Here is a 27,318-nt window from a genome sequence, read left to right as displayed (position 1 = left end):
CGGATCCGTCGCTCTGATTGGATGAGCCCAGGGCATTCTCCCCGCGAGAAAAGGGCTCGGTCCGCCAGAGCCCCTGGCGGAGGCCCTGGTGGGCCAATGGCTCCTGGGCGTCCTGGCAGCCCAGGTCCTCGACTTGCTCGAGGGTTCTCTCCCGTCTCCACCCCTGCGACCCCGGGGCACACCGGGCCCGAGGCCGGCCGCCCGCTGTGGCACTTACTGCCCAGCGCTGCCTCCAGCTGCGCTCTCCCTGCTCTAAGAGCGCTGCGTCTGAAAAGTTGACAGCTTCTGGCGAATGCAGTGATACTGTTTCCTTACTTAAGTGAGGTCTCTCACTAAGTCACCTAGTCAGGTGGTCAGTCGGTAACGCGGCCAGTCACCTCTGCTTTACTCAGGCACTTTCTTTTTCTTTCTTCTCTCTTTTTTTTAAACTAACCCGTAACTCGGAATGCAACCCCAGCTACTTTCTAAATCTTAAGCACCAACTCACCTCAACGCCTGCAGCAGCCTCCCGACCAGTCTGCTAGTGCCCATCCTTGCCTTATCCTTCTCAATTCATTCTCTGCCCTGACCTCGTCTCTCTTCTGTATATAACCTTCCATGGCTCCCCATCACTGTTAAGGACTAGATGAAATTCCTCACCTTGAGCAGCAGAACTTTTGCTGGTCTGGTGCCTGAAGATTTTGCCAGCCTCATCCGTCCTACATCTGTTTGCCCCCTGCTCTCCGCACTCCGGTCTCTGATCTCCTTTCAGTTACTGGTTTGGCCCTTATTTTCCACCCTCACACTCCCGTGTACACACACACATCTCTATTAACTTTGAGCTTCCCTTTGCTGGTGGCTCTTTTCTCCCACTCTGCTCAGATCTCAGCTTGCATTTTAACTCAGGAAAGTCTTCTCTGACACCTATTCCTCTAAGCAGGTTCCTTTGTTTTAAGTCCTCACTGTCTCCCCGCCCCCCCACCATAACCATCAACAACAACAAAAAATGAGGATTTTTATTTCTCTTCTTTCTTTCCTCCCTTCCTTTCTCTCCCTCCCTCCCTCCCTCCCTCCCTCCCTTCCTTCCTTCCTTCCTTCCTTCCTTCTTTCCTTCCTTCCTTCCTTCCTTCCTTCCTTCCTTCCTTCCTTCCTTCTTTCCTTCCTTCCTTCCTTCCTTCCTTCCTTCCTTCCTTCCTTCCTTCCTTCCTTCTTTCCTTCCTTCCTTCCTTCCTTTCTCCCAGAACTTAGCACAATGCCTGGCACTTGGCAAATGGCCAATAATGTAAACTGAATGAACAAATAAATGAGACACACTAATTAGTGTGGATAGTTACAAACTATGAAACAAAAACACAGGAAGCCCTAGATATGTATACAAGAGAATTGAAAACATGTATTTAAACACATGCATGTTCATGGTAGCACTATTCACAATAGCCAAAACAACCCAAATGTCCACCAATAGATAAACAAGTCATAGTATATACATACAATAGAATATTATTCAGCCACAAAAAGGAATGAAGTACTGTTACATGTTGATATGTGAAGAACTGATACTGATACATGGATGAACCTCAAAACATTATGCTAAGTGAAAGAGGATAGACGTAAAAGGCCACATACTATGTGATTCCATACATATGAAAAGTCCAGAAGAGGTAAATCCATAGAGACAGAAATCAGATTGGTGGTTTCCAGGAACTGATCATGTCTCTTAGAATTGCAGGGTCAGCTGCTAAGTATATGTTCAACCTTATGTATTATTTGTATAAATTATGCTCAACCGTGAAAATGTTTTCCCAAGTGTTTGTGCCATTTTACGCTTCTACCAGCAATATTATTGGTAATCTACCACAATTAGTGTGATAAGTTCCAGTTGCTCTACATCCTCGCCAACATTTGGTTTTGTCCATCTTTTTAATTTTAGCTATGGAAGTACTAGCTCATTGTAGTTTTAAGGTACAGAGGGTAGGTTAACTGGGAAAGACATGAGGGTCATTTCTAGAGTGATAGAGATTGATATTTATTAATAAAGATGTGGATCACATGGGTATATACATTTGTCAAAATTGACTAAATTGAAAACTCAAGATCTATGCATTTCATTATTTATAAATTATACCTCAAGAAAAAATGTGTAAAGAGAAAATAATCTGACAGCAAACATCTCATTTAATGGTGATATATAAGAAGCATTCTCACTTAAGTCAAGAACAGGCATTAATATTTATTTTCTCTGCTACTGTTCAACATCATACTGGGAGTACTGGCTAATACAATAAGATAAGAAATAAAAATAAGCCATTGGTATCAGACTTGGAAAGGAAGAGACATAATTGTAATTTGCAGGTGGCCTGAGAGTTGTGCTGTTCAGATTTCTTGAATAACAAAACAGAAACTATCTTTGATTAACTAAAATAGAAATGGATCAAAGGCCAATCCCTTGGAGGAAAAAAAAGGAAATGGAATTCATTGGTGAGATAAATGGATGAGTTACAGCTGATGGGAATCTTGGAGAATCAGAATCAAAAAATGGGACAGGAATCTAAGGAGTCTAACTTATCAAAGCTATAATCAAAATCAGAGTTCACAGAAACTTTGGGGTGCCATTGCTAATTATTACTGGACATTCGACACCACTGCTGGCATGACTACCACACATGGCACTGAACACTGGATGTCATTGCTGGTACTAGCACCTTTGTTCAATAGATATCACAGTTAGTGCTGGAATTGGCTAAATGAATTCTCAACAGACAGCTACTTCATTGTACTATTTCTTTTTCAGGCTCAAAGTCCTCTTGGGTAACGAGTTGACTGAGCTCAGGTCTACAAACTGTGCTCTAGCTGCTACAGGCAGAGTACCTGCCTCTTCTTGCCTCACACAGTGGCAGCATGGAAGATGCTGCTAGTTGCCTAAACAATAATATCCATTCTTGTCCGGGCACAGTGGCTCACACCTCTAATCCTAGCACTCTGGGAAGCCAAGGCAGGTGGATCGCTCAAGGTCAGGAGTTCTAAACCAGCCTGAGCAAGAGTGAGACCCATCTCTACTAAGAATAGAAAGAAATTAATTGGAGTGGGGGGGCGCGAGCAAGATGGCGGATGAGAAACACCGCCAGACAGTGTCTCTCCAGAAAGACAGATTCTAGGAGAAATTAGAAGAAAGAAGCTAGCAGACGAGCCTATATCGGACGAGGGTCAGAAGGAGGAGTACCTGAGACCACGGGAGACTCCATGGGAGGAGGTTGCAGAGGAGAACTGGAAGCAGAGACCTCCGGAGCAGCCTAGAGACCAGCGGCAAGGGTAGGTGGAGTGGTTAACTCTCTCCTTCCTTGCATCTTGGACTGCTGGTGGGCTCCCCAGCAGGTGGAGAGACCTGCAGACGCCAGCCCACAGACTGCCACCACCAGTGAGCGGTAAGCCTATAGCGGACATGGCACCAGGCTCCCAACTCCCTCGGGGCACCTCCGTGTGAACAGACCCAAGCGCGTGGGAGGCGCCATATTGCCTCCTTCTCTCCTTCCCCTTCCCTATCCGCGACTGCCCAGAGAGACAATATAGCCACCAGCCAGAGGCATCTCCAGGGAATAGGACCTTCCCTTTGGGGCTCTACAGCTGACTGAGGGGTACTCGGATGGTGAGCTCCCTATCCGCCAGTCCTCCTAGGTGCTGCCGGCTCAGTGATTCAAGGAGAATGGAGCAGACCCTGAGGCTTAGAGACATCAACCCAGCTTGGACTCCCTGTGGGTGAATTAGGACTGGCACTCCTTACCCTGGTGGGGTTAGGGATTGAACTCTGGGGCCCAGAGGTCAGACCTGCAGACCAGATCCTGTGCACCCAGATCTTGCATTGCCAGGGGCACAGAAGGGATATTCGTAAACAGCCTACTGAGGTGTGTGTGCCTTCAGGGGCAGATCAGCGTGCTTGAGGGCAACCCTCCTCCCAAAATGGGGCTGTATGCCCAGCCCAGGTGGCGTTCCTGCGCAGGGAACCGCCCAGCTGCATCACAGCCAGGGGAGGCCCCGTGGTGTGAGGTCTGGCCTGCTGGCAGAGGACCAGGAGTAGCTGCGGAGTTGGGGAGGGTGGAAAGGAGGGAGGCCCACTCCAGACTTCAGGTCTCAGACAGCTCCACCTCCACACGCAGACTTTCTGACTGAGCGGGGCCATTCCAGCCCCTCCCTGACAGCTTTTCCCTCTGTCCTGACAGAGGACAGAACTTTGACCCCTGCTAATGGCATTGGTGGTGCCTGAGAGCAGGCTTACCCTACCCAGCTTTACCCAGACTCACTCCCAGACCAGCCCTCACTGAGGGGGAGAATAAGGACACACCTGGAAGTCCCAGGGCCCCACCGACCAACTGAGACACTAGAGTGCCTCTCGAGAGGAACAAGAACTGGATACAAGACCCAAAAACAACAATGTAGCCTGTTCTTCTGAGCCGGCACCACCTACTGACAGGGAGGACATTCTACACACCCTTTTCACGGCACCTACTGACTCATCATACAAGGAGTGGTCAAATCTCACCCACAAACACCACCTACTGGCTCAGAGACTAAACAGGGCATGTCATTATTCAAACAAAAACCTAAAGGCAAGAAACAACAACTGATACAGATGGGAAGAAATCAGCAAAGAAACTCTGGAAATATGAAGAACCAAACAGAAAGCACACCCCCAAAGAGGAGCACCAGCCCCTTAGAAATGGACACGAACCAAAATCAGACCACTAAAATGACAGAAGAATTTCAAATGTGGATCGTAAGAAAATTCAACAACTTGCAAGAACAACTAGATAATCAACACAAAGAAAACGCAAAAAGATTGCAGGACCTGGAACAAAAATTCACTAAAGAAATTGAAACAATGGGCTGGGCACGGTGGCTCACGCCTGTAATCTTAGCACTCTGGGAGGCTGAGGCGGGCAGATTGCTCAAGATCAGGAGTTCAAAACCAGCCTGAGCAAGAGCAAGACCCCGTCTCTACTATAAATAAAAAGAAATTAATTGGCCAACTAATATATATAGAAAAAATTAGCCGGGCATGGTGGCGCATGCCTGTAGTCCCAGCTACTCAGGAGGCTGAGGCAGAAGGATTGCTTGAGCCCAGGAGTTTGAGGTTGCTGTGAGCTAGGCTGATGCCACAGCACTCACTCTAGCCTGGGCAACAAAGTGAGACTCTGTCTCAAAAAAAAAAAGAAAAAGAAAAGAAAAGAAAAAAAGAAATTGAAACAATGAAGAAAAGTCTAACCGAACTCCTGGAAATGAAGAATCAATTCAGGGAACTACAAAACACAGTGGAAAGCCTCAAGAACAGGGTAGATCAAACAAAAGAAAGAATATCAGAGATCGAAGATAACACCTTCCAATTAAATAAATCAGTCACAGAGATAGAGCAGAGAAATAAGAGAAAAGAGCAAAGCCTACAAGGGATGTGGAATTATGTGAAGAAACCTAATGTGAGAGTCATAGGGTTACCAGAAGGGGAAGAAGAAAACACTCAAGGGTTGGACAAGCTATTTGAAGATATAATAGAGGAAAATTTCCCAAGCCTTGCTAAAAATCTCCAGATACAAGTTCAAAAACCTCAAAGGACCCCTGGGAGATTCAATGCAAACAGGAAGACGTCACGACATGCAGCCATCAGACTGACCAAAATATCAACTAAAGAGGCCCTTCTACAAGCTGTAAGATGAAAGAAGCAAGTAACATACAAAGGAAAGCTGATCCGAATAATGCCAGATTTCTCTACTGAAACTTTACAAGCAAGAAGAGACTGGGGCCCCATTCTCACTCTTCTGAAACAGAATAATGCACAGCCTAGAATCTTATTCCCTGAAAAGCTAAGTTTTGTATATAAAGGAGAAATCAAGATATTCTCAGATAAGAAAAGACTGAGGGAATTCACCAAGACAAGACCAGCCCTTCAAGAAGTACTCAAAACAGTGTTACCCATGGATCAGCACAATAAACACTCAAGAATGTATATCTACTCAAAGCTAAAGATCAAAGCCCAAATACCACAATGGTTCAAGAGAGAAAACAAAGCAACAAAGTTCAACCCAACATAATAAACAGAAATCTGCCCCACCTATCAGTTATCTTAATAAATGTGAATGGCTTGAACTCCCCACTCAAGAGACATAGGCTGGCTGAATGGATAAAAAAGCACAAGCCAAGTATCTTCTGCCTTCAGGAAACACATCTAACCTGCAAGGATGCAGTTAGACTAAAGGTAAAGGGGTGGAGAACAATATTTCAAGCAAAAGGAAGCCAAAAGAAAGCTGGGTGGTGGTGCTGATTACAGATAACTTAGCTTTTAAATCAATAAAAGTAATAAAAGACAAAGAAGATCACTATATAATGGTGAAGGGTACAGTTCAACAAGAAGACATAACAATTCTAAATATATATGCACCCAACATTGGTGTACCCAGATTCATAAAGCAAACTCTACTTGATCTAAACAAATGGATAAACAACAACACCATAATAGTTGGAGACTTTAACACCCCACTGACAGCACAGGACAGATCTTCCAAACAGAAAATCAACAAAGAAATAATGGACTTAAAGAGAACTCTAGAACAAATGGGCCTGACTGACATTTACAGGACATTCTACCCCCAAACCACTGAATATACGTTCTTCTCATCAGCTTATGGGTCATTCTCTAAGATTGGCTATATCCTAGGACACAAAGCACGTCTCAAACAATTTTAAAAAATAGAAATTATACCATGTATCTTTTCAGACCACAATGGAATAAATGTAGAAATCAATCCTAACAGGAGTTCTCATTTCGACACAAAGTCATGGAAACTAAACAACTTTCTGCTGAATGATCTCTTCATAAATGAGGAAATCAAGATGGAATTCAAAAAATTCTTTGAACTAAATGACAAAGGAGACACAAGTTACCAAAACCTGTGGGACACAGCTAAAGCAGTCCTGAGAGGAAAATTTATTTCCATAAATGCCTATATCCAAAAGTCTAAAAGATCACAAATAGACAACATAATGAATCATCTCAAAAAGCTGGAAAAGGAAGAACAGACCGACCCCCAACCCAGCAGAAGAAGTGAAATCATTAAGATCAAATCAGAACTAAATGAAATTGACAACAGGGAACCCATATGGGAGATTAATAAAACAAAAAGTTGGTTCTTTGAAAAAATAAACAAAATTGACACACCTTTGGCTAGACTAACGAAAAGCAGAAAAGAAAAATCTGTAATAAGCTCCATCAGGAACAATAAAGGAGAAATTACAACTGATGCCCTGGAGATACAAGATATAATTTATGAATACTACAAAAACCTCTATGCACACAAACTAGAAAATGTAGAGGAAATGGACAATTTCTTAGAAACACACAGCCTTCCTAGGCTCAACCAGGAAGAAATAGAATTCCTGAACAGACCAATATCAAGTACTGAAATTGAAACAGCAATAAAAATCCTTCCTAAAAAGAAAAGTCCTGGACCAGATGGTTTCACACCCGAATTTTACCACATATATAAGGAAGAACTGGTGCCTATCCTGCAGAAATTATTCCACAACATCAACAAAGATGGAATCCTCCCCAAAACATTTTATGAAGCGAACATTCCTGATACCACAGCCAGGAAAGGATGCAACAAAAAAAGAAAACTACAGACCAATATTCCTTATGAATATAGATGCAAAAATTCTCAACAAAATCCTAGCTAATCAGATCCAGGTACTTACCAAGAAAATAATCTATCACAACCAAGTGGGCTTCATCCCAGGGATGCAGGGATGATTCAACATATGCAAATCTGTAAATGTAATTCACCATATAAACAGAAGCAAAAACAAAGACCATATGATCCTCTCAATAGACGCAGAAAAAGCACTTGACAAAATCCAACACCCTTTTATGATAAGAACGCTCAACAAAATAGGCATAGACGGGGCTTACCTAAAAATGATACAAGCCATATATGACAAACCCACAGCCAAAATCATACTGAATGGGGAAAATTTGAAAGCATTCCCACTTAGAACTGGAACAAGACAAGGTTGCCCACTATCTCCACTTCTGTTCAACATAGTGCTGGAAGTCCTTGCTACAGCAATGAGACAAAAGAGCAGAATTAAGGGTGTCCAAATGGGAGCAGAAGAGATCAAACTCTCACTCTTTGCTGATGACATGATATTATACCTAGAAAACCCCAAGGATTCAACCAAGAGACTCCTTGATCTGATAAATGAATTTGGTAAAGTCTCAGGATACAAAATCAACACACAGAAATCAGAGGCATTCATATACCCCAACAACAGTCAAAGTGAGAACCAAATCAAAGGCTCAATTCCCTTCAAAATAGCAACAAAGAAAATAAAGTGCCTAGGAATATATTTAAGGAAGGAGGTAAAAGACCTCTACAGGGAGAACTATGAAACACTGAAGAAGGAAATAGCAGAGGATGTAAACAGGAGGAATAATACACCATGCTCATGGGTCGGCAGAATCAACATTGTTAAAATGTCTATACTACCCAAAGTGACCTGCAGAGTCAATGCAATCCCTATTAAAATACCATCATCATTTTTCACAGATATATAAAAAATAGTTTTACACTTCGTATGGAACCAGAGAAGACCCCGTATAGCAAAATCAATCTTAGGCAATAAAAACAAAATAGGAGGTATCAATTTACCAGATTTCAAACTATACTCAAGGCTATAGTAATTAAAACAGCTTTTTACTGGAACAAGAACAGGGACATTGACTGGTGGAACAGAACAGAGAACCCAGATATAAAACCATCCTCATATAGCCAACAAAGCAGACAAAAACATACACTGGGGAAAACAATCCTTATTCAATAAATGGTGCTGGGAAAACTGGATAGCCACATGCAGAAGACTGAAACAGGACCCACACCTTTCACCTCTCACAAAAATCAACTCACGCTGGGTAACAGACTTGAACATTAGGTGTGAAACTATTAGAATTCTAGAAGAAAAGGTTGGAAATACTCTTCTAGACATTGGCCTAGGCAAAGAATTTATGAAGAAGACCCCAAAGGCAATCACAGCAGCAACAAAAATAAATAAATGGGACCTGATCAAATTAAAAATCTTCTGCACAGCCAAAGAAATTATCAAGAGAGCAAACAGACAACCCACAGAATGAGAGAAAATTTTTGCAAGCTATACATCCGATAAAGGGCTGATAACTAGAATCTTTTAGAGCTCAGGAAAATCAGCAAGAAAAAAATCAAACAACTCTATCAAAAAATGGGCAAAGGACATGAACAGAAACTTCTCAAAAGAAGACAGAATAATGGCCAACAAACATATGAAAAAATGCTCAACATCTCTAATCATCAGGGAAATGCAAATCAAAACTCCAATGAGATATCACTTAACTCCAGTGAGAATGGCCTTTATCAAAAAGTCCCCAAACAATAAATGTTGGTGTGGATGCAGAGAGATAGGAACACTCCTACACTGCTGGTGGAACTGCAAACTAGTTCAACCTCTGTGGAAAGCAATATGGAGATACCTTAAAGCGATACAAGTAGATCTACCATTTGATCTAGCAATTCCACTACTGGGCGTCTACCCCAAAAATCAAAAGTCACTTTATGAAAAAGACACCTGCACTCGAATGTTTATAGCAGCACAATTCACAATTACAAAGCTGTGGAAGCAGCCCAAGTGCCCATCAATTCATGAGTGGATTAATAAAATGTGGTATATGTATACCATGGGTACTATTCAGCTTTAAGAAACAATGAGAGGCCGGGCGCGCTGGCTCACACCTGTAATCCTAGGACTCTGGGAGGCTGAGGCTGGCAGATTGCTCGAGGTCAGGAGTTCGAAACCAATCTGAGCAAGAGCAAGACCCCGTCTCTACTATAAATAGAAAGAAATTAATTGCCAACTAATATATATAGAAAAAATTAGCCGGGCATGGTGGCACTTGCCTATAGTCCCAGCTACTTGGGAGGCTGAGGCAGAAGGATTGCTTGAGCCCAGGAGTTTGAGGTTGCTGTGAGCTAGTCTGATGCCATAGCACTCACTCTAGCGTGGGCAACAAAGTGAGACTCTGTCTCAAAAAAAAAAAAAAAAAAAAGAAAAACAAACAAAAAAGAAACAATGATGATATAGCACCTCTTGTATTTTCCTGGATAGAGCTGGAATCCATTCTACTAAGTGAAGTATCTCAAGAATGGAAAAACAAGCACCACATGTACTCACCAGCAAATTGGTATTAATGGATCAACACCTAAGTGGACATATACGAAAAACATTTATTGAGTGTCAGGCAGGTGGGAGGGGGGAGGAGGGGATGGGTATATACAAACACAATGAGTAAGATGTGCAACGTTTGGGGGATGGTCATGCTTGAAGCTCTGACTCAAGGGGGTGGGCATGGGCAATATACGTAACCTTAATATTTGTACTCCCATAATATGCTGAAATAAAAAAATTAAAAAAATTAATTGGTCAACTAAAAATATATAGAAAAAAATTAGCTGGGCATGGTGGCACATGCCTGTAGTCCCAGCTACTTGGGAGGCTGAGGCAGAAGCATTGTTTGAGCCCAGGAGTTTGAGGTTGCTGTGAGCTAGGCTGACACAACAGCACTCTAGCCTGGGCAAAAAGTGAGACTCTGTCTCAAAAAAAATTTAAAAATTAAAAATAATAATATCCATTCTTCCCTTCCTCTGAGAAAGATATCCACCAGAACTATCTGTATTTTAAAATCTAAGAGAAGCTACAGAGAGATTATTAGAACAAATAAAAGAGTTTTAAAAAATCAATCCAAAAATAACATTTGAACTTCTATAGACCAACCATATATATTGGAAACTATAATAAATCTATTAGAAACAAAAACATAAAAATATGCATGAACAGATCTAACAAAATATATGAAAGACATTTTATTAAATAATAAAGTTTTGTTAAGCATATACTCTATGTCCTGCTCTGAAGATACAGTGGTGAACAGGATTGACAAAGCATCTGTCCTTATGGAGTTTATATTCTCATTGAGAAAATTACAAAACATTATTAAAGGATGTTAAATAAGGCCTGAATAAATGGAAGGATATACCATGTTCATGGATGACAAGACTCAATATTGAAAACGTGTATTTTCCCCAATTCAATCAGGATTTTTGAGGGATTTTGTGAAAACCAAAAGAACAAAGTATATGTGTTAGGGTAGGGAGACACTTCTCTGCCTATTAAGTCTTATTTTAATGCAGGGAGAGGCAAAATATCAATGGAAAAACCTAGAGGCAGACACAGGTGTGTGTGTGTATGTATGCATGTGTACACCTAATGTACAATAGAGGTGGCATTATAAGTCAGTGGACAAAGGGTTGAGGACTCAGTGAATGACACTGAGAAACTTACTTTCCATAGATTGAAAATCAGATGCCTAATACAAATGGATTAAAGCACAAATATGATAAATATTTTAGGCATATATATGTTTATATTTATGATCTCAGGGTGTAGAAGTATTTCTTAGATAAATAATAATAAAGCACTACTCATAAATGAAAAAAATTAATCTGTGACTACCTCGAAATTTAAACTGCCACGTAACAAAATATATGGGAAATTCAATTAAAAGATAAGCTACAGAGTAGGAGGAAATATATACAACATATATAACAAAGGACTGTTGCTCAAAGTACTCCTACAAACCATTAAGAAAAAGACACCCCCACCTCTACCTCTCGCAAAAGAAAAGAAAATGGGCAAAGACATGAATAGGGAATTTTAAGCAGAAGAGACTCAAATGGGTGGTAAGCCAATTGAGAAATGGAAATTAAAAAATTATATGATTTGAAATACATTGGCTATACAAAAATAACATATATCAATATTTTTGTGAGGCCAAGTGTTAACAAGGATGTGGAGAAACAGAAAACTAAATGCTATTCATACTTTGGGAGGCAATTTAGCAATATCTCACAAAGTTGAAAATGCACACTCCTTACAGCTCAGAAATTCCACTAGTAAATATATATCCTATAGGTCCACTGAATACAGGTACATGACCCCATGGAGTATCTTTCATCTTATAGCTAATGTGCAAGGTGACAACCTTCCCTAAATAAATATTTATTCCTGTACATAGGTTGTACTTATAAGGATGTTCCTTGCAACATTCTTTTTTTTTTTTTTTTTTTTGAGACAGAGTCTCGCTTGTTGACCAGGCTAGAGTGAGTGCCATGGCATCAGCCTAGCTCACAGCAACCTCAAACTCCTGGGCTCAAGCAATCCTTCTGCCTCAGCCTCCCAAGTAGCTGGGACTACAGGCATGCGCCACCATGCCCGGCTAATTTTCTATATATATTAGTTGGCCAATTAATTTCTTTCTATTTATAGTAGAGACGGGGTCTTGCTCTTGCTCAGGCTGGTTTCGAACTCCTGACCTCGAGCAATCCGCCCGCCTCAGCCTCCCAGAGTGCTAGGATTACAGGCGTGAGCCACCGCGCCCGGCTTCAACATTCTTTATAATTGTGGAAAATAGTAGAAACAATCTAAATGTCCACTAATTGGGTGATGGATTAATAAAATGGGATATATTCTAATAATAAAATATTATATAGTGATAAAATGATCCAGAGCTTAGATAGCCCCCAAATCTATTTTTGAGCGAATAAAGAAAGTTGTAGAATAATAAATGCTTTTTTTAAAGGTTACAATTTGTGTTAATTATAAATACACATACAAAAGTGTATTCCATATTCTTTTGGGTACATAGGTATTAAGAATTTCAAAACACAGACTTAAAAGCTACATACCAAATTTATTATAGTAGTTTCCTCAAGGAAGAGAGTGAAGGAAGTAAGGAGAAAAAGGAAACTTAAACTACTTCAAGTTTATCAGGAATATTTTATTTTATTTAAACAACAAGTTGAAACAAACAGGTCAAAATATCCTTACCTGGATTTAGGATTCTTATTTTTCCCCAAGTGAAAAACACACAAGCCCCAGCAATAATATGCTAGAAGAGGTTTAGGATGATTTGGTAATGCGTAACAGTAGGGTCTAAACAAGTCGAATTAGGGTCAGTAAAGACAGGGGGAAATGGGAGTTAGCCTGGTAGAGAGGGCCGAAGAGGGAACAATGCATGCAAAGCTGGAAGTCAGAGAAGGCGAAGTGCATTTGAAAAAGTGAATTCGGATCAGTGACCAGCAACTAGTGGGGAAGAGAGGAGAAGGGAGAGAGGCTGCCAAACCTGTATGTTTTTGTTTGTTTCCTTTTTTACAGATGTGGAAACAGAGCCCTAGTGAGGGAAGTAGAACCCAGGCTCCCTAACTCCCTGTCAACTGCTCCATGGTAATGGTAATGACTATGATAAGAACAATGGTGTATTGTTAAGAAGTTAAGAAACTTGCTCAAAGTCACAGTGGCAGAAGCCAGATCCCACACGGCCCCATGTGCTAAGCAGGCTGGGCAAGTTCCTAAGGGCGTTGGTGAGTGCATGAGTCTCCCAATGTGCTTGTAATTACCTCAAACTTATTGACTTAAAACAACACAAATGTATTTATCTTACTGAGGTCAGAAGTCTGAAATGGGTCTCACTGGGCTAAAATGAAGGTGCCGGCAGGGTTGTGTTCCTTCCCGAAGTTCTAGGAGAATGTTTCCTTGGCTTTTCCACCTGGATTCCTTGGCTTCTGTGGCATAGATAGTGATTTTCAAAGCAGGGAACGTGGGAGTCATCCTAGAATTCCTTCCCTTCCCCCACGTCCAATCCATTTGCGAGTCCTGCCAGCTGCAGGGCTGACATATTCACATAGGCTAAGTCCATTCCCTTCTTTCCAGCCTCTCCGGTCCCCCTCTGTCGTCTCTTTAGGGCTGCCACAGGAGCCCTTTCCAAAGGGGAGGGTCAGTAAGGGGCCAAAGTGATTGGCTTAAGATGTAAATCAAATGCCGTGGCCTCCCGTGTTACATTTTCCCATTGGCTTTTCATCATATCGGGGAGAAGAAAAACTTTAACCCCCAATCATGGCTGTAAATGCTCTTGTATGCTCAGCTCCCGACTCTCCTGAGCCTCATCTCTTTCCACCTCCCCTTGCTCAGTAGCCTCCAGTCCCATCAGCTCTTCACAAAGGGTAAGTTTCCCCACCACAGGGCATTTGCTTGTGCTATTCCTTCTGCTGCAAATGCTCTCTCTCCACTCTTTAGCTGGTCCTTCGTATATGTCAGGTCTCAGCTCAGGCTACTCTCCCTGCCTCCCCTTTGTTTCCTTCACAGTAAACTGTGACCATTTGTGAGGCTTTATTTGTCTATTTGTTTATTTTGTTTACCTTTCCTCCTAGATCTGAGATGTCCAATATGTAGCTACCAGCTATTATATGGCTATGAAGCATGTGAAATGTCATTTGTCTGAATTGAGATGTACTGTTTAAGTATAAGATACACATCAGATTTTGATGACTTACTGTAAGGCTGGTGGCAGACGCCCCCCCCCACATCAAAAAGAAAAGGCTCACGAGACCAGACCCACCAAGGACAACTGCCAGGGCCCGCTGAAAACAACAACACCTGGATATCCACCCAGATAAGAAAGTTTTCTGTTCTTGTATTTGTAAATACCACCAGCCCCTCCTATTTCTCAATAACCGAGGAAGGTCACAGTGGAAAATCCCCAGCCCTTCCTGCCAAAAAGTCCCTAGCCTGCCCAAATAGTACAAAGGCCCGCACCCCCTCCAAACGGACCCGACTTCTCGGCTCCCCTCTCTTGGGACTCTCGAACCTCGCCCAGGAGTGCTCAATAAAGCCACGTTGTTTAGCCCCACTCTCTCTCTCTCCCTCTCTCTGTTTCTTTCGCGGCCGGAATACCTTACACTTACTACAATAAAAAGGATATAACATATTTCACTCATAATTTTTAAGTATTGGCACATGTTGAAACAATTTTGGGTATATTGAGTTAAATAAAAATATTATTAACAATTAACTCGGGCCAGCTCAGTGGCTTACGCCTGTGATCCCAGCACTTTGGGAGGCTGAGGTGGGAGGATTGCTTAAGGTCAGGAGTTTGAGATCAGCCTGGGCAACATAGTGAGAACCCATCTCCAAAACAAACAAACAAAAAACCTGATTGTGACTCATTTCCACTTTTTTATGTGGCCACACATGTGACTGGCATTAGATTTCTTTTGGGCAGTGCTGGTCTCAACCATCAGCTAATGAAAGTAGAAACAATCTTTACTTTATCCACTTCTATGCCCCTACTACTTACCATATAGTAGATGCTCAGTGAGAGTTTGCTGAACAATTTGGTTTTTACAAGAACCCTGGGCACAGAGAGCCGAGACGGGCAGCCCCATGTGTATTGTGAACTTGAGGAAGGAAGAAACATGAAGGAAACAGTTTTATTTTTCTCCAATCACTTTATTTCAAAGGGACTCTGTCTCCTCTCTCTGTCCTGCTCTGCACCCACAGCCCCCCATCACAGCCACCTCCTACTATAGATGGGGGGTGGGAACGGTGGAGGTGACAGCCGGAGGAACAAAGCTGGTTCAGCTGCTTCTATTTCAGTCCCATAGGCAGTGTCTGGTCTCGATTATTTTATAATACACTCTTCAGCTTTGGTCCTAGTAGCCAGGAAGGGCTCACGGCAACATGCTGAGACATACAGATAGGGTTAACCGGGGCTCAGAGGCAGTTTCCCAACGCCAGCCAGAGGCCAGCAGGGCCTCCAACCTTGGTCCCCACACTCAACGTTCCAGGACTCTTGCCTCTCACTACATCCTGCTGTAGTCTTCTTTACTCCAAGGGACCCGGGTGACTGGAACCCTCCCACACCTCCCTCTCCCAACACTTACCGTGATTTCTCGGGGCCCCCAGTGGCAGTTATGGCGGGACCCAGCCGAGCTTACCCAGATGGCTCTGTGCTCACTGGGGCCAGCGTGGATGGAGGGAAGGGGTGGAAGGATGAGGGATGAACGATGAATGGGTGGATGGAGGATGGGAGGATGGGTGCGTGTAAGGACGGGTAAGTGGGAGAGTGGGAGGATGGATGGTTGGATGAGCGGGAGAGGAGGAAGGCTGGCTGGGAGGACGGCTGGGGGGCGGGGGCGTGTTACGGAAGGAATACCCACTTTACTTGCCAGTCCAGCCCCCATCACGCTGCCCCAGGGCCGGCGGGGAGGTCCAGGCGGAGCCGGAACTGGGATGGGGGTCTCTCTACGACACCCCCCAGCCCGCCCGCGCCTGACAGTGCCAGGGTGGGGGGAGCGCCCCGCCCCCACCTCCGGAGGTGGCGGTCCCACGCGGCCCAACAAGCTGCCGTTGTCCCACGGGCCGTGGGCCCGGCACACTGGGGCTTTGTCCGGCCCCCAGCCGCGACCCAAGGGGGGGCCCCACATGACCGAGGGGGTAGGAGGAGCCTGCGGCGGCAGCGGCGGTGGCGGCGGCAGCGGCGGCTCCACCATCATTTCCCTCCCGGGCCGGGGGTCGGCGGGCGGTGGCGGCGGCGGCTGGGCAGGGCTGGGCAGCGCAGCGGACGTCGGGCCCCCCATTCCCCGCCAGGCTGCAGGCGCCCGGCCTGGGCCATCAGGGCAGCTGTGACCGGAGCGCTTTCCGGGGGGCGATCTGGGGGTGCGCCCGGCCCCCCGGCCCCGGGATCATGGGGAATGGCATGACCAAGGTAGGGGCACGGGGACCGCGCAGCCCTCCCTGGCCGCCCCCAGCCCGGCCGGCCGCGGCGCCCCCGTCTGACTAGGTCGGTCTGCCCGCCTCTGACCTTCCGGGTCTCGCTGAGTCTTGGTGTGGCTACATCTGTCTCCCTGTGCCTCTGAGACCGCCTCGGTCTGTGTCTTTGCCTCTCTCTGCTCTGTATGTCTGTCTCTGTCCTGTCTCTGTGACTGTGTATCTCTTGCTGTGTCTTTCTGTGGCTCTGTCACTCTCAGACTATATCCCTGTGAGTCCCAGGTGTCTGTCTCCTTTGGACTCACAGTCTGTCACTGTTTCTCCATCCTTCCCCCCTCCCTCTCCCTGGCCCTCCACCTGTCCCTGTCTTCCCCCTCCCTCCACCTAGGATTCCCACCCACCCATCCTGCAGGTCCACCTCTTTCCTGGCCGCTCCTGCTACTCTCCCCCTAGGTTTATCTGCCCCTCCCTCCACTTCCCCGCAATATTCCTCCTTTTCCCCACAATCTTCCTCCTCTTCCCTGTCACCATCCCCAAGCTGACCCCCATGGTCCCCCACCGTAGTTAACTTGCCCCTCTCCCACCCTCCCCAGAGCCCCAGAACCCTCCTACAGAGGCCCAGGGCCCATGAAAGGGAGGAGATGGTCCCTGAGTCCTGAGGTCCAGACAGCTTTCATGGGACAGAGAGGGGCCATGTGCCCCCCAGCAGCCGGGGGTGGAAAGGGGGTGCAGTCTCTGCCCTGCTGACCCCTGTCTGTCCTTCCTGTAGGTACTTCCTGGACTCTACCTCGGAAACTTCATTGGTGAGCAATGCCCACTTTGTCCCGAGGCCATGGCACTCTGCCGGTCGCAGGCCTGTGTCCACCATTCATGCCCTGGCCCACGCAGCTTGGACACGCTCAGGAATGGGCTGGGGGCAGGAAAGCCTCGCCAGGCTGGGACGGAGAAAGGGTTGCTGGAGGACAAAGAGGTGCATGGGTGGGGGAGTGTCCCCAGGCCTAACGGCACAGAGGTGGCATAAGGGGTCTGATGCTGACACCTTCCATGTCCCACCACGAGGTCAAAGAGACAGCACCCAGGGCTCAAGACCTAAGCTGTGGACCTGGGCGCATCTACACCTGCTCTGAGCCTCAGCCTCCTCCTCAGCTCAAAACGTCCACCTGCCTCTAAGGGCTCTTCTGACCCTGAGGTTCTTGGTTGAGTTCTTTTGTGGGGTCTTCCTCTAGCTGGGAGGCTGAGGACCCTTCCCCCACAGTCTCCTCCTCAGAAGAAGAGACACCTCCGGAGGCCAGAGCGGGGCTGTCCTGAAGGCAGTGTCCTGACCACCAAGCCCACACCCCCCAAACCGCTGAGCAGCAGGGCAGCCTGTGCAAGGGGTGCTGAGCCTACAAGCCTCGCACTCATGCTCTCGTCCATCTCTCTGCAGCCCTCAGTCGGGAGAGGGGGACACAGATGTACAGACACCCTGTTGCTGCCCTGGAGGCCTCAAGCTTCCAAGCTGGTGGGGGGAGGCAGAGCTGAGCACAGGTCTTTGGCTGCAGGGTGGAAAACGTGCTGAGAGACAGCCGGTCTGGGGCTTGGGGGCCCAAGGCGGGCAAAGTCACTTCCATGTGTAGAGTCAGAGAAAGCTTCAGACAGGGAGGGGCCCCGGTGCTCCACCCTCATAAACCCTGGTCCCTTCCTTCCTGGAGCTACCACAGCAGCTCATGTACATCGACTTCTCTGAGCATTTGGCTAAGGAAGGTCTGAATCCCCTTTAAACGTGTAGGCTGCATGAGGGCAGGGGCCATGCAGTTGACCCCCGGGCCCCAGGGCCCGGCCAGTGGCTGCACACAGTAAACCCCCAGGGAATGTTTGCTGAAGGAGGGGGACATGTCATCTAGTCTCATTATAAAAGGGCTGTGTACACTGGACACCCAGCCCCTAGACATAACCACTGACGGCATTGCCGGTGTATCCCTGGGTTCCTTTTCATATATCTTTGTAGATACGGTATGTAAAACTAAAGTGGGAAGCTATTCTGTGCAGTGTTCTAGAAGCTGCATTTCCCACTTAAAAATTTATTGTAGGCATCGTTGCACATTAGCGTATAGAGCTCTTTGTAATGGCTGCAACATATTCCAGAGTATGGAATTCGTATTATTTACCCAGCCCCTGCTTCATGAACACTAGGCTGTTCCCATTTTTAAACTATTTCTGATATAAGCAGTACTACAGAGAACATCATCTTCTACACACGGCTTTCTATGTGAGAAAAAGCTCCTGGAGACAAGATTCCTAGAAGTAGAATTGCTGGGTCAAAGCAGATGCTAGGGAAAGAGCACATGAGCAAGGTTGGGAGGTGCAGGGCCATTATCTGTGAGTGCCCCAGAAGCCAGAGGGGCAGGGAGCTGGAGGGGGGCGCCAAGGTGGAGTGGGAGGGGTGAGGAGGGGAGCTGGCATGCTCCATCCACACTTGGCCTTCAGGAACAAGTAAGTCACACCTGCCAGATTGGCTCAACCATCCTGTTTCTTTCAGATGCCAAAGATCCGGATCAGCTGGACCGGAATAAGATCACCCACATCATCTCTATTCATGAGTCACCCCAGCCTCTGCTGCAGGTACTCCCTGTCCCCATCCCGGGGCTGTGCACTGGTGGGGTGGGGGGGCTGCAGGCAGACCCATTTATCAAGCACCTACTACGTGCTAGGATGAGTTTCCCATTGCCCAGCTGGATGGCTGATTCCAAATGGATGACTCTGGACTCTGTGTCTTGCTGTGCAACCTTGGGCTGGGACTTTACCTCTCTGGGCCTTTGGTCCTTCAGCCCTGTCTGCCCCCAGGTGGCTGTTGTGAAGATGCTTTGCACCCTGTAAAGAATGGCCCCCACCAGAAGGCTTATCAAGTCCTGGGAAGGGGGTGTGAGGGTGTTAGGACCCAGAGGATGAAAGCAGGAAATCAGACCACAGGTGCTAGGGTCAGGAGACTGAGTTCACATCTTCACCATTTACTGTCTCTGTAATTTTGGGCACAAGACTTCACCTCTCTGAGCCTCAGTTGTCTGATCTGTAAAATGGGCATTTTATAGCAGTACCGACCTCACTGAGTTGTTGAGAGCCACATAACAGGTGTTCAACAAATGACAACTGAAATAATAACAAAGTTAATAACATTCGCATCCCATAAGCAGAGCCCCTTCCTCCTATCTGTTAGTCTGTGTCATCCACTGAAGAGAAAGAACCTGAGTGGGAAAAGGCTCTGGAGATCAGAGACTGAGACCAGGTTCTGCCACAGACTTGCTGTGTGACCTTGGGCAGGGTTCTTCCCCTCTCTTGGCCTCAGTTTTCTCATGTGTCAGATTGGATGGTCTCTACAAGCAATCTCCAATAATCTGTGATTTTCAGTGTTATTCAGAAAAGAAATTTCGAGGCCTCTGGACTCTGATTTTGTTTTATGGGGCAGCCTTGTTTTGAAGTGTTTGGAGTAAGCGGTCATTAGATTGCACGGGGAAGGTTGTCAAGTCGTGAATGTATTTACTAATGAAAGGACAATTTACATGAGTCCCTGCTCCAGCAGCCATGCTCTCTTCCCTCCTGCGTCTCTCCCTCCCCCTCCATCAGCAAATTTACCAGTCAGCCAGGGTTGGATAATACCATGTAAACCCAAGGCCAAATGTGTCGCAAAGTGAAATTGCAAACCTTGCAAAAGATGCAGGATTTCATGACCTTGGGGAATGTGAGTTGGAAAAGGATGGGAAGCTCATACAAAGCCATGGACAAATGAGGACCTGGCTGGTGGTCCCTTATGCTGGCCAGCGATGGCCCAGGCACCTGAAAAGAGCCACTTGAATATCAGAGTGGTAAGAGAGGTCCTTGAGAAAAGCAATGAGCTCCTCCGAAGATGGGCAGAAATCATCTTTACGATATTGTATAGAAGCAAAGGATGTCACAGCAAGTTTGTTGGAAAAACCGCTGACAATTTATTCCTTGGTTATTCTAACAATTAGCACATAGTTTAATAACCATAATTCATGAAATGTAAACCTGTTTTCATTATTTTCTTTTCAAGATAATCAAATCTTTTACTGTATAATGTTGTAATCCCCGTTTAGAGGGAAGCCACTTTAAGTAGCCCTTTCCCAGCTCTTAGATAAAAGATCCCTGGGTCTTTTTTATCGAGTCCTCGTGCCCACATCACCTATGGGGTTAGGAGATGCCATCTGCTCAGAAGGCTCAGGAGTCACAGATGGTCAGAGCTGGGAGGCCCTCGGAGATGGTGTCTGCTTTCTCTGGATGAAGAGGACACCAGTGGACCAGAGAGGGGCAGGAACTAGGCTGCGGTCACATAGCCCTTGGGCGGCTCAGGCTAGGGGGAGGAAGGGTAGCTGGCAAGCTCCCCCGGCCTGAGCATGTTTGTACTTGCAGGACATCACCTACCTTCGCATCCCTGTGGCTGATACCCCTGAGGTACCCATGTAAGTTCCCCTGGATGGACAGACAGCTGCCTCCTTTGGTGGGGGAAGACGGGAGCTGGGAGGGAGGAGAGAGTACTCAGGCCAGCAAGCTGCCACAGGTGGTCACCCAGACCCCAGTTTGACTCCTTCTCAACCATGCCTTTCCGTATGCCTTGGCCAGGACTCCTAACCGGAGCCTCTGTGTCCTCCGCTATGAAACGGAGAAAGTGCCCTGTCTCTTGGGATCGGGTGCACCAGCAGATTTGAAAGGGACAGGCTCAGCCTTAAAGTTGCTGACCTTGGACCTGGGTCCCAGCCAGGCTTTACCACTTACTTGCTGTGTGACCTTGAACAAATCACTTCCCCTCTCTGAGCCTCACCTGGGAAACAGGGCTATGTGATCAGAGTCAGGAAGCTTTCAAAGATCAGATGATGTGGGTTGAGGCTCTAGGATAGGGCCATAATGGGGGCTCAGAAAACAGGGGTTTTGTTTGTGTTATTAGAGGCAGGGGCTCCCAGCTTGGGATGGACCCAGACTAGACACTCCTGCCCCTTGGGAACCTTGCTCCCAGCCCACTACTTACCATCTTTGTCCCAGGTGCTCTGATTGCAGACCCTAGATGAGTGGGACCCCTGTGTCGCCTCCCACACACCTTCTTGAAAGGCTAAAATAAACCCACCGTGAAAACAGGCTCCACCAGACCACTGGAGAGGTGCTCCTGCCTGCATGGTGGGCTTGGCCTTCACTGGCCTCTCTTGCTGCCCCAAATGCCACCATTATTGCTTCGCACACACCTCCACCCCTTACTGGCCAAGGCACATGCTGGCTAGCTGAGGACCCCAGGGTTCTTTGTCCCTTGCTACCCTATAAATGGGGAGGGGTTGACTCATAAGAGACCTGCTCCTCAGTGCTCCCTACCCCATTGCTTTCTTCTCCAGCAAAAAGCACTTCAAAGAATGTATCAACTTCATCCACTGTTGCCGCCTCAGCGGGGGGAACTGCCTCGTGCACTGGTGAGTTAAGGTGGGCGCCGGGGAGTATGTGGCTGTTGTCTGTCCTGAGCACACACTTGTCCCACGGGGAAGGTAGAAAGCCTGTCACGAAGCCTGACAGTCCACCATTCATCTGGGAGAGGCCACCACGTGGCCATAGCCAAGTAGCTGCTTCTCCCTGAGACTCAGTTTCCTCATCTGTAAAATGGGGAAAAGAAAGCTGACCTGACAGGGCTGTTGAGAGGGATGGTGCGGTCTTGCAGGTAGCCCGTTACCCTCCAATAGTCTGCACCCCCTCTGCCGCTCCAGGCCTTTGAGGTGATACAGGGCAGTGGGGAGCCCCAGGCTGGGAGACGGGACCTCTGAATGTTCCCAGGGGCCCCTGCCCCCATGATGCCATTGCTTCCATAAATTCTCACTGAGCACGTATCCTATGCCAGGCTCAGGCTGGCTCTGCCGTAGCCCCAGCCATGTGACCAGCTGTCCCAAGCCCTGTCTCCCACCCTCCCTCACTCCTCCCCGGTCCAGCTGCAGTAACCTCCTCATTCCCCCAGTCCACCAGACTTCCACTTCTGCTGCCCAGAACATTCCTGACTAACCCTTACCTATCTGTCAAACTCAGCTTATGTCACTTCCTTGGGAAACCTTTCCCAAATCCTACCTCTTCCCCCACCTAGATTAATTACCTATTCCTGTGCAGATCTAGCCCCCAGGCCCCAGACTCATCTTCAAAGCAATTATCATCACCTGAAATTGTTTTTCTGGTTGGTGTCTGTCTCCCCTAACCACACTGTTAGCTCCAGGATGGCAGAGACCGGGTCTGTTTTCTTCCCACTACATCAGTACCTGAAAAAGAACAGATGATCAGGAAGTGTTTGTTGAGTGAATGAATGATGTTTCACTCAGGCCCTTGATGCGGGAGAGTGCCAGGGGATACTCCAGGCAGAGGGAATAGCACGGGCAAAGGCCTGGAGGTGGGAAGACAGGTCCTGGCAGGTTCCTTGCAGTTGGGGTGCAGGAGGCAAGGGGGGCAGAGCCGAAATGGAGGTGGGGTGCCTAGGAGGCACAGAGGAGACTGGATCTTACCTGAAGCCTGGGGGATTGTTGGGGGTCACAGCTTTGCAGGCATTTCCCGAAGCACCACTATCGTGACAGCGTATGTGATGACGGTGACAGGGCTAGGCTGGCGGGACGTGCTTGAAGCCATCAAGGCCACACGGCCCATCGCCAACCCCAACCCAGGCTTTAGGCAGCAGCTCGAAGAGTTTGGCTGGGGGAATTCCCTAAAGGTAGGTACTGGGACAGGGGTTGGGTTGGGCCAGATGTGGGAGACCCTTCTTCCCACTTGGACAGAGAACCGATCAGAAAGATTTTAGCCTGTGCTTTGGACCTAGCAGATTTTTCTGGGGTTTCAGACTTGTGGCCCTTGAGCTAATCCAGCTCCTAGGTGTATTTTGTTTGACAGCTAAGTGTTTTCTTTTTAAATACAGAATTTGGATGCTTTTAGACCAGACTGTGGGCCCCTCAATTTGACCAGGCCTCCCAGCACCCCCCACTGGCTGCTCTACCTGGTAGCACCTGAGGGCACCTAGTAACCCTGGGGAGAAACCTGTCCATGTCCTGCTTCACCCTGGGTCCCTGATGAGCCCAAAACAGCTCCTTCTCTTATACCTCTAGGGCAGATGGCCCACGAAGTGTCAGGACTGGAGGGCTCCCTGGGGACAAAGGATGGGGGGCTCTCGGCAGGTGGCAGGGCGGCACCCAGAGGCTGACTTGCAAGGCTGCATTAGGAAAGAGCTGTGAGCTGAGTTGTGCCCATGGACAGGATCGCTGAGGCGCGTGGTGTGGGGATAGGGGGTGGTTAATGCGGCCCTCACTGTGCAAGTGAGGGTCACTCCTGCAGGTCTGGAAGATGGAGTATCAAAGGGAAAGGGGGGTTCAGGAAGAGGGAAGGGCCTTTTAGAGGAGAAGGGGGACTCAGTGAGGGGATGGCAACCCCAGAAGGGAGGCAAAGAGGATCTCAGGAAGGGGAGGGGCTTAGCGAGGATAGAGGGGCGGAGCCGTCCGTCTTGGCCCCGCCCCGGGCAAGCGTTGACCCCGCCCACCGCCGCCCGCGCAGCTTCGCCAGCAGCTGGAGGAGCGCTTCGGCAAGAGCCCGTTCCGCGACGAGGAGGAGCTGCGCGCGCTGCTGCCGCTGTGCAAGCGCTGCCGGCAGGGCTCCACGGCCTCCGCCGCCTCCGCCGCGCCGCGCTCGTCCGCCTCCGAGGGAACCCTGCAGCGCCTGGTACCGCGCACGCCCCGGGAGGCCCACCGGCCGCTGCCGCTGCTGGCGCGCGTCAAGCAGACTTTCTCTTGCCTCCCGCGGTGCCTGTCCCGCAAGGGCGGCAAGTGAGGATCCCGCCCCGCCGTGGCTCCCCGTTCCTCCCGACTGGTTTCCTTTGGGGGCCGTCTGGGCCACCCACGCCTCCAGGACGGGCCCAGAGGCTGCGGGAGCCCCGCGACGGCCTGATCCCCGCCTCCCTTGCCCGCCTGCTTGTCTGCGTCTGCAGTCAGTGTGTCCTCCGTCTGTGCGTCTCTGTGTCCGGCCGGCCTGCTTCAGCCACCTGGTGCCTTAGTCCTTGGGCTGGGGGAGGGGCCCACCCTTAAAGGCGGCTGGAGGGGGAGGGGAAGGGTGGGAGTAGGAGTTGGGGTTGGACGGGCCTGGGGATATTAAAGAGACACAGAAGTTGCCTATCCGCGTGCCTCCTAGTCATTCGGCGAAGGCGGCAGGACTCTACCAGGGGCCTGGAGCCTGCGGAGAGGGGGATGGGAGGGAGTGCGCAACCCCTAGGGGCCTGAGGAGCCCACCACCCTCCACTAACTGCAGTCTGCAGAGTTGAATTCGGGGACCACCCGCTTCTCTAACACCTCCCCACCCCTGCATCTCTCCCGGAACCACGGTCTCCTGACTAGGCCCCTAAGCCCCTCCTCCTCTCTGAACCCCCTTCCACCTTCTGAGCCCCTCTCCTCCTCCCTGAGGCCCCCTCCCCTCCGTGAGCGCCCTCCCCAACTCCCTGCCTTTTCCTATGCACAAATACTAGCTAGTAAGGTAAGATTGTGCTTTCTCACACCTGGCCTTTTACTGCACGAGTTCACTTAATCCTTGGGAGGAAACTGAAGCTCAGAGAGGTCAGGCAGCTTGCCCAAGGACACATAGCTGGAACAAGGGAGGCTTGATGTGAACTTAGTCTGAGTCCCATGATGGAAGCAGCTCCTTCTGGTTTCAGAGGTTACTGTAGGCAAGGAGTATCCACCCCCAGCTAGAGGGAATGACCCTTCCCACCAACAGTTTAAAGGCAAGGGCAGCCCAACAAAGCAGCAACTGCCTCCAAGGATGAATAGAGGTCATGAGAGCTGATTTTTCCTAAGCTGAAATTAACCCGAAGCTGAGAGGGGCCTAAAATAGCTATAACCCAATAGCCACTTGTATGAGGTTCTTATTATACACCAAGCACGGTGCTCAGGGCTGTGGGGGAGGCACAGACTCCAGCATTGGGGTGGGGGGAAATGGACAAAATAACCTTCACCTATGGCCCCAATCTCCTACTCCTCATTCATTCAACAAATGTCCATTCAGCACCCACTGTGCCAGCCATTGTGCTGGGCACTGGGGATACAGCAGTGAGCAAAACCTCTGCCTTCCTGTCACTGACATTCTGGGAGGGAAGACACCAGATAAGCAGATAAACAAAAGACAAAATATGTCAGGTGGTGAGAGAATGGTCCATATTGCTATCTGAGGGAAGCATTCCAGGCAGAGGGAACATTAAGTGAGCAGGCCCCGAGTCAGGATCGAGTGTGAAGAACAAGGTGGCTGGATTTATGAAGTGCAGGGAACCTGCGGTCTTCCGCCCGGTTGATGGCACCAACATCCACCTGGTTTAAAACACCTTCCTAGCTCGGATGGTGTCCTCCTCTACTTAAAAACCTCCATGGCCCTATCATTTACAGGCCAAAACAAAGCCCCTTGATCTGATGTTCCAGGTCCTTCAAGACGTTCCCACTCCACTTCCAGCATTTCTCTTACCACGCTGTGACTCACCAACAATACAACACTCACTTATTGAGCGCTTGCTCTGGGCACTGTGCTAAACACTTCACCTGCATCACCTGTAATTCTCAGATAACACTAGGGAGTAGGTGTTGCTATTTAACCGGTGAGGAATCTGAGGCTGGTGCCCAAGGTCACCAGCTAGCAAGCAGTAGAGCTGGGATGGCAATTCAGGAAGTCTGGCCACAGACCCTCTTACTTAGTGCCCTCTGTGACTTAAAAAGTGAAGGATCATCTGACATGCTCAAGATTCGTGCTTAGGTGTAATTATTACTCTTGTATTTAATCATATGAAATGCCTTGGGCCCCACTAGAGCCTTATAAGGCCTGAGTTTGAATCCCAGCCATGGCTGTAAAAGTGTCAGAATTGGTGGTTGCTGGAATATGGGGGTTGGGGGAAGGGAGGAACACGAAAAAAGCCCTCCCAACAGGTGTGCTTGAGAGAGGGTACTTCCAGCCTCTGGTCAGTGCTGGCTGGGTGCCCAGCTCTGTGCCCAGCAGAGTGGGCGGGGTTCTCTCTCAGAGCCTCAGTTTCCCCATGTACACAGCAAGGCACGGAGCAGTCTGAGCAACTAATCCCTTTCATATCATAAATCCGCTTTGACAATTTATTTTTTTATTTTTATTTTTTTAATTATTTAAAAATGTTTATAAATTTTTTATTTTTAAAAAATAATTTATTCTAGCTTCTTGAGAAAAAATATATTTTAACAGGAAAATACCACATATAGGCCAGTCCTGGCTAGGAGTAAACTTCTAGGGTCAGTCCCATTAAATTGCTCCTATGGATAGATCTGCTTTCTTTTCTCAGCACAAGGCCTGACACGTGAACATATATGGAAAGGGACTGTCTCCAAGGTCCCTTAGAGCAGCCCATACAAGCAACAGGCTGCATACACTACCAAGAGCCCTTTGACAATTTAATGGAAGATTCAAACCCCAGAAAAATGCATAGACATGAACAGTTTGCATATGCTTTCTGGGGGACGCATACTCCCCCTAACCCAAGAATCCATAAACTCAGGTGTAGCTGTCAGGAAGCAGTGTGGGCAGGGTTTAGGATCCTGGGCTTTAGGGAGCAGACAGACACTTTGGATCCTGGCTCCCACCCCCACCCCTAGCCCCACTAGCTCTGTGATCTCATTATAGGGCTTC

At 47.8% G+C, this 27,318-nt stretch overlaps 1 protein-coding gene and 1 non-coding gene across 2 annotated transcripts; one reads left to right on the top strand and one right to left on the bottom strand.

Moving 5' to 3' along the window:
* The first annotated feature begins 16,277 nt into the window (after nucleotides 1-16,277).
* Nucleotides 16,278-24,808, top strand: DUSP15 (dual specificity phosphatase 15). The gene is made up of 7 exons (XM_012755059.2): nucleotides 16,278-16,645; nucleotides 17,417-17,450; nucleotides 19,166-19,248; nucleotides 21,052-21,101; nucleotides 22,020-22,094; nucleotides 23,191-23,362; nucleotides 24,193-24,808. The coding sequence occupies exons 1-7, from the start codon at nucleotides 16,625-16,627 to the stop codon at nucleotides 24,463-24,465; spliced, it is 708 nt and encodes a 235-aa protein (XP_012610513.1). The 5' UTR covers nucleotides 16,278-16,624; the 3' UTR covers nucleotides 24,466-24,808.
* Nucleotides 24,809-27,008: 2,200 nt separating this feature from the next.
* Nucleotides 27,009-27,144, bottom strand: LOC142861495 (small nucleolar RNA SNORA70). The gene has a single exon (XR_012912720.1). It is a non-coding gene; the product is annotated as a small nucleolar RNA SNORA70 (small nucleolar RNA).
* Nucleotides 27,145-27,318: the final 174 nt, after the last annotated feature.

The sequence above is a fragment of the Microcebus murinus genome, chromosome 16 (genome assembly GCF_040939455.1).
Source record: "Microcebus murinus isolate Inina chromosome 16, M.murinus_Inina_mat1.0, whole genome shotgun sequence".
Lineage (NCBI taxonomy): Eukaryota > Metazoa > Chordata > Mammalia > Primates > Cheirogaleidae > Microcebus > Microcebus murinus.
Note: the sequence above shows the minus strand (reverse complement) of the source record. Positions and strands in the feature narration are given on the sequence as shown.

Excerpts from the sequence above, each read along its gene's own strand:
- DUSP15 (XM_012755059.2), top strand. The coding sequence starts at position 16,625 with ATGGGGAATGGCATGACCAAG. Across the intron at positions 22,095-23,190 it reads GGGAACTGCCTCGTGCACTG|CTTTGCAGGCATTTCCCGAA; the intron begins GTGAGTTAAGGT and ends TGGGGGTCACAG. Across the intron at positions 23,363-24,192 it reads GCTGGGGGAATTCCCTAAAG|CTTCGCCAGCAGCTGGAGGA; the intron begins GTAGGTACTGGG and ends CCGCCCGCGCAG.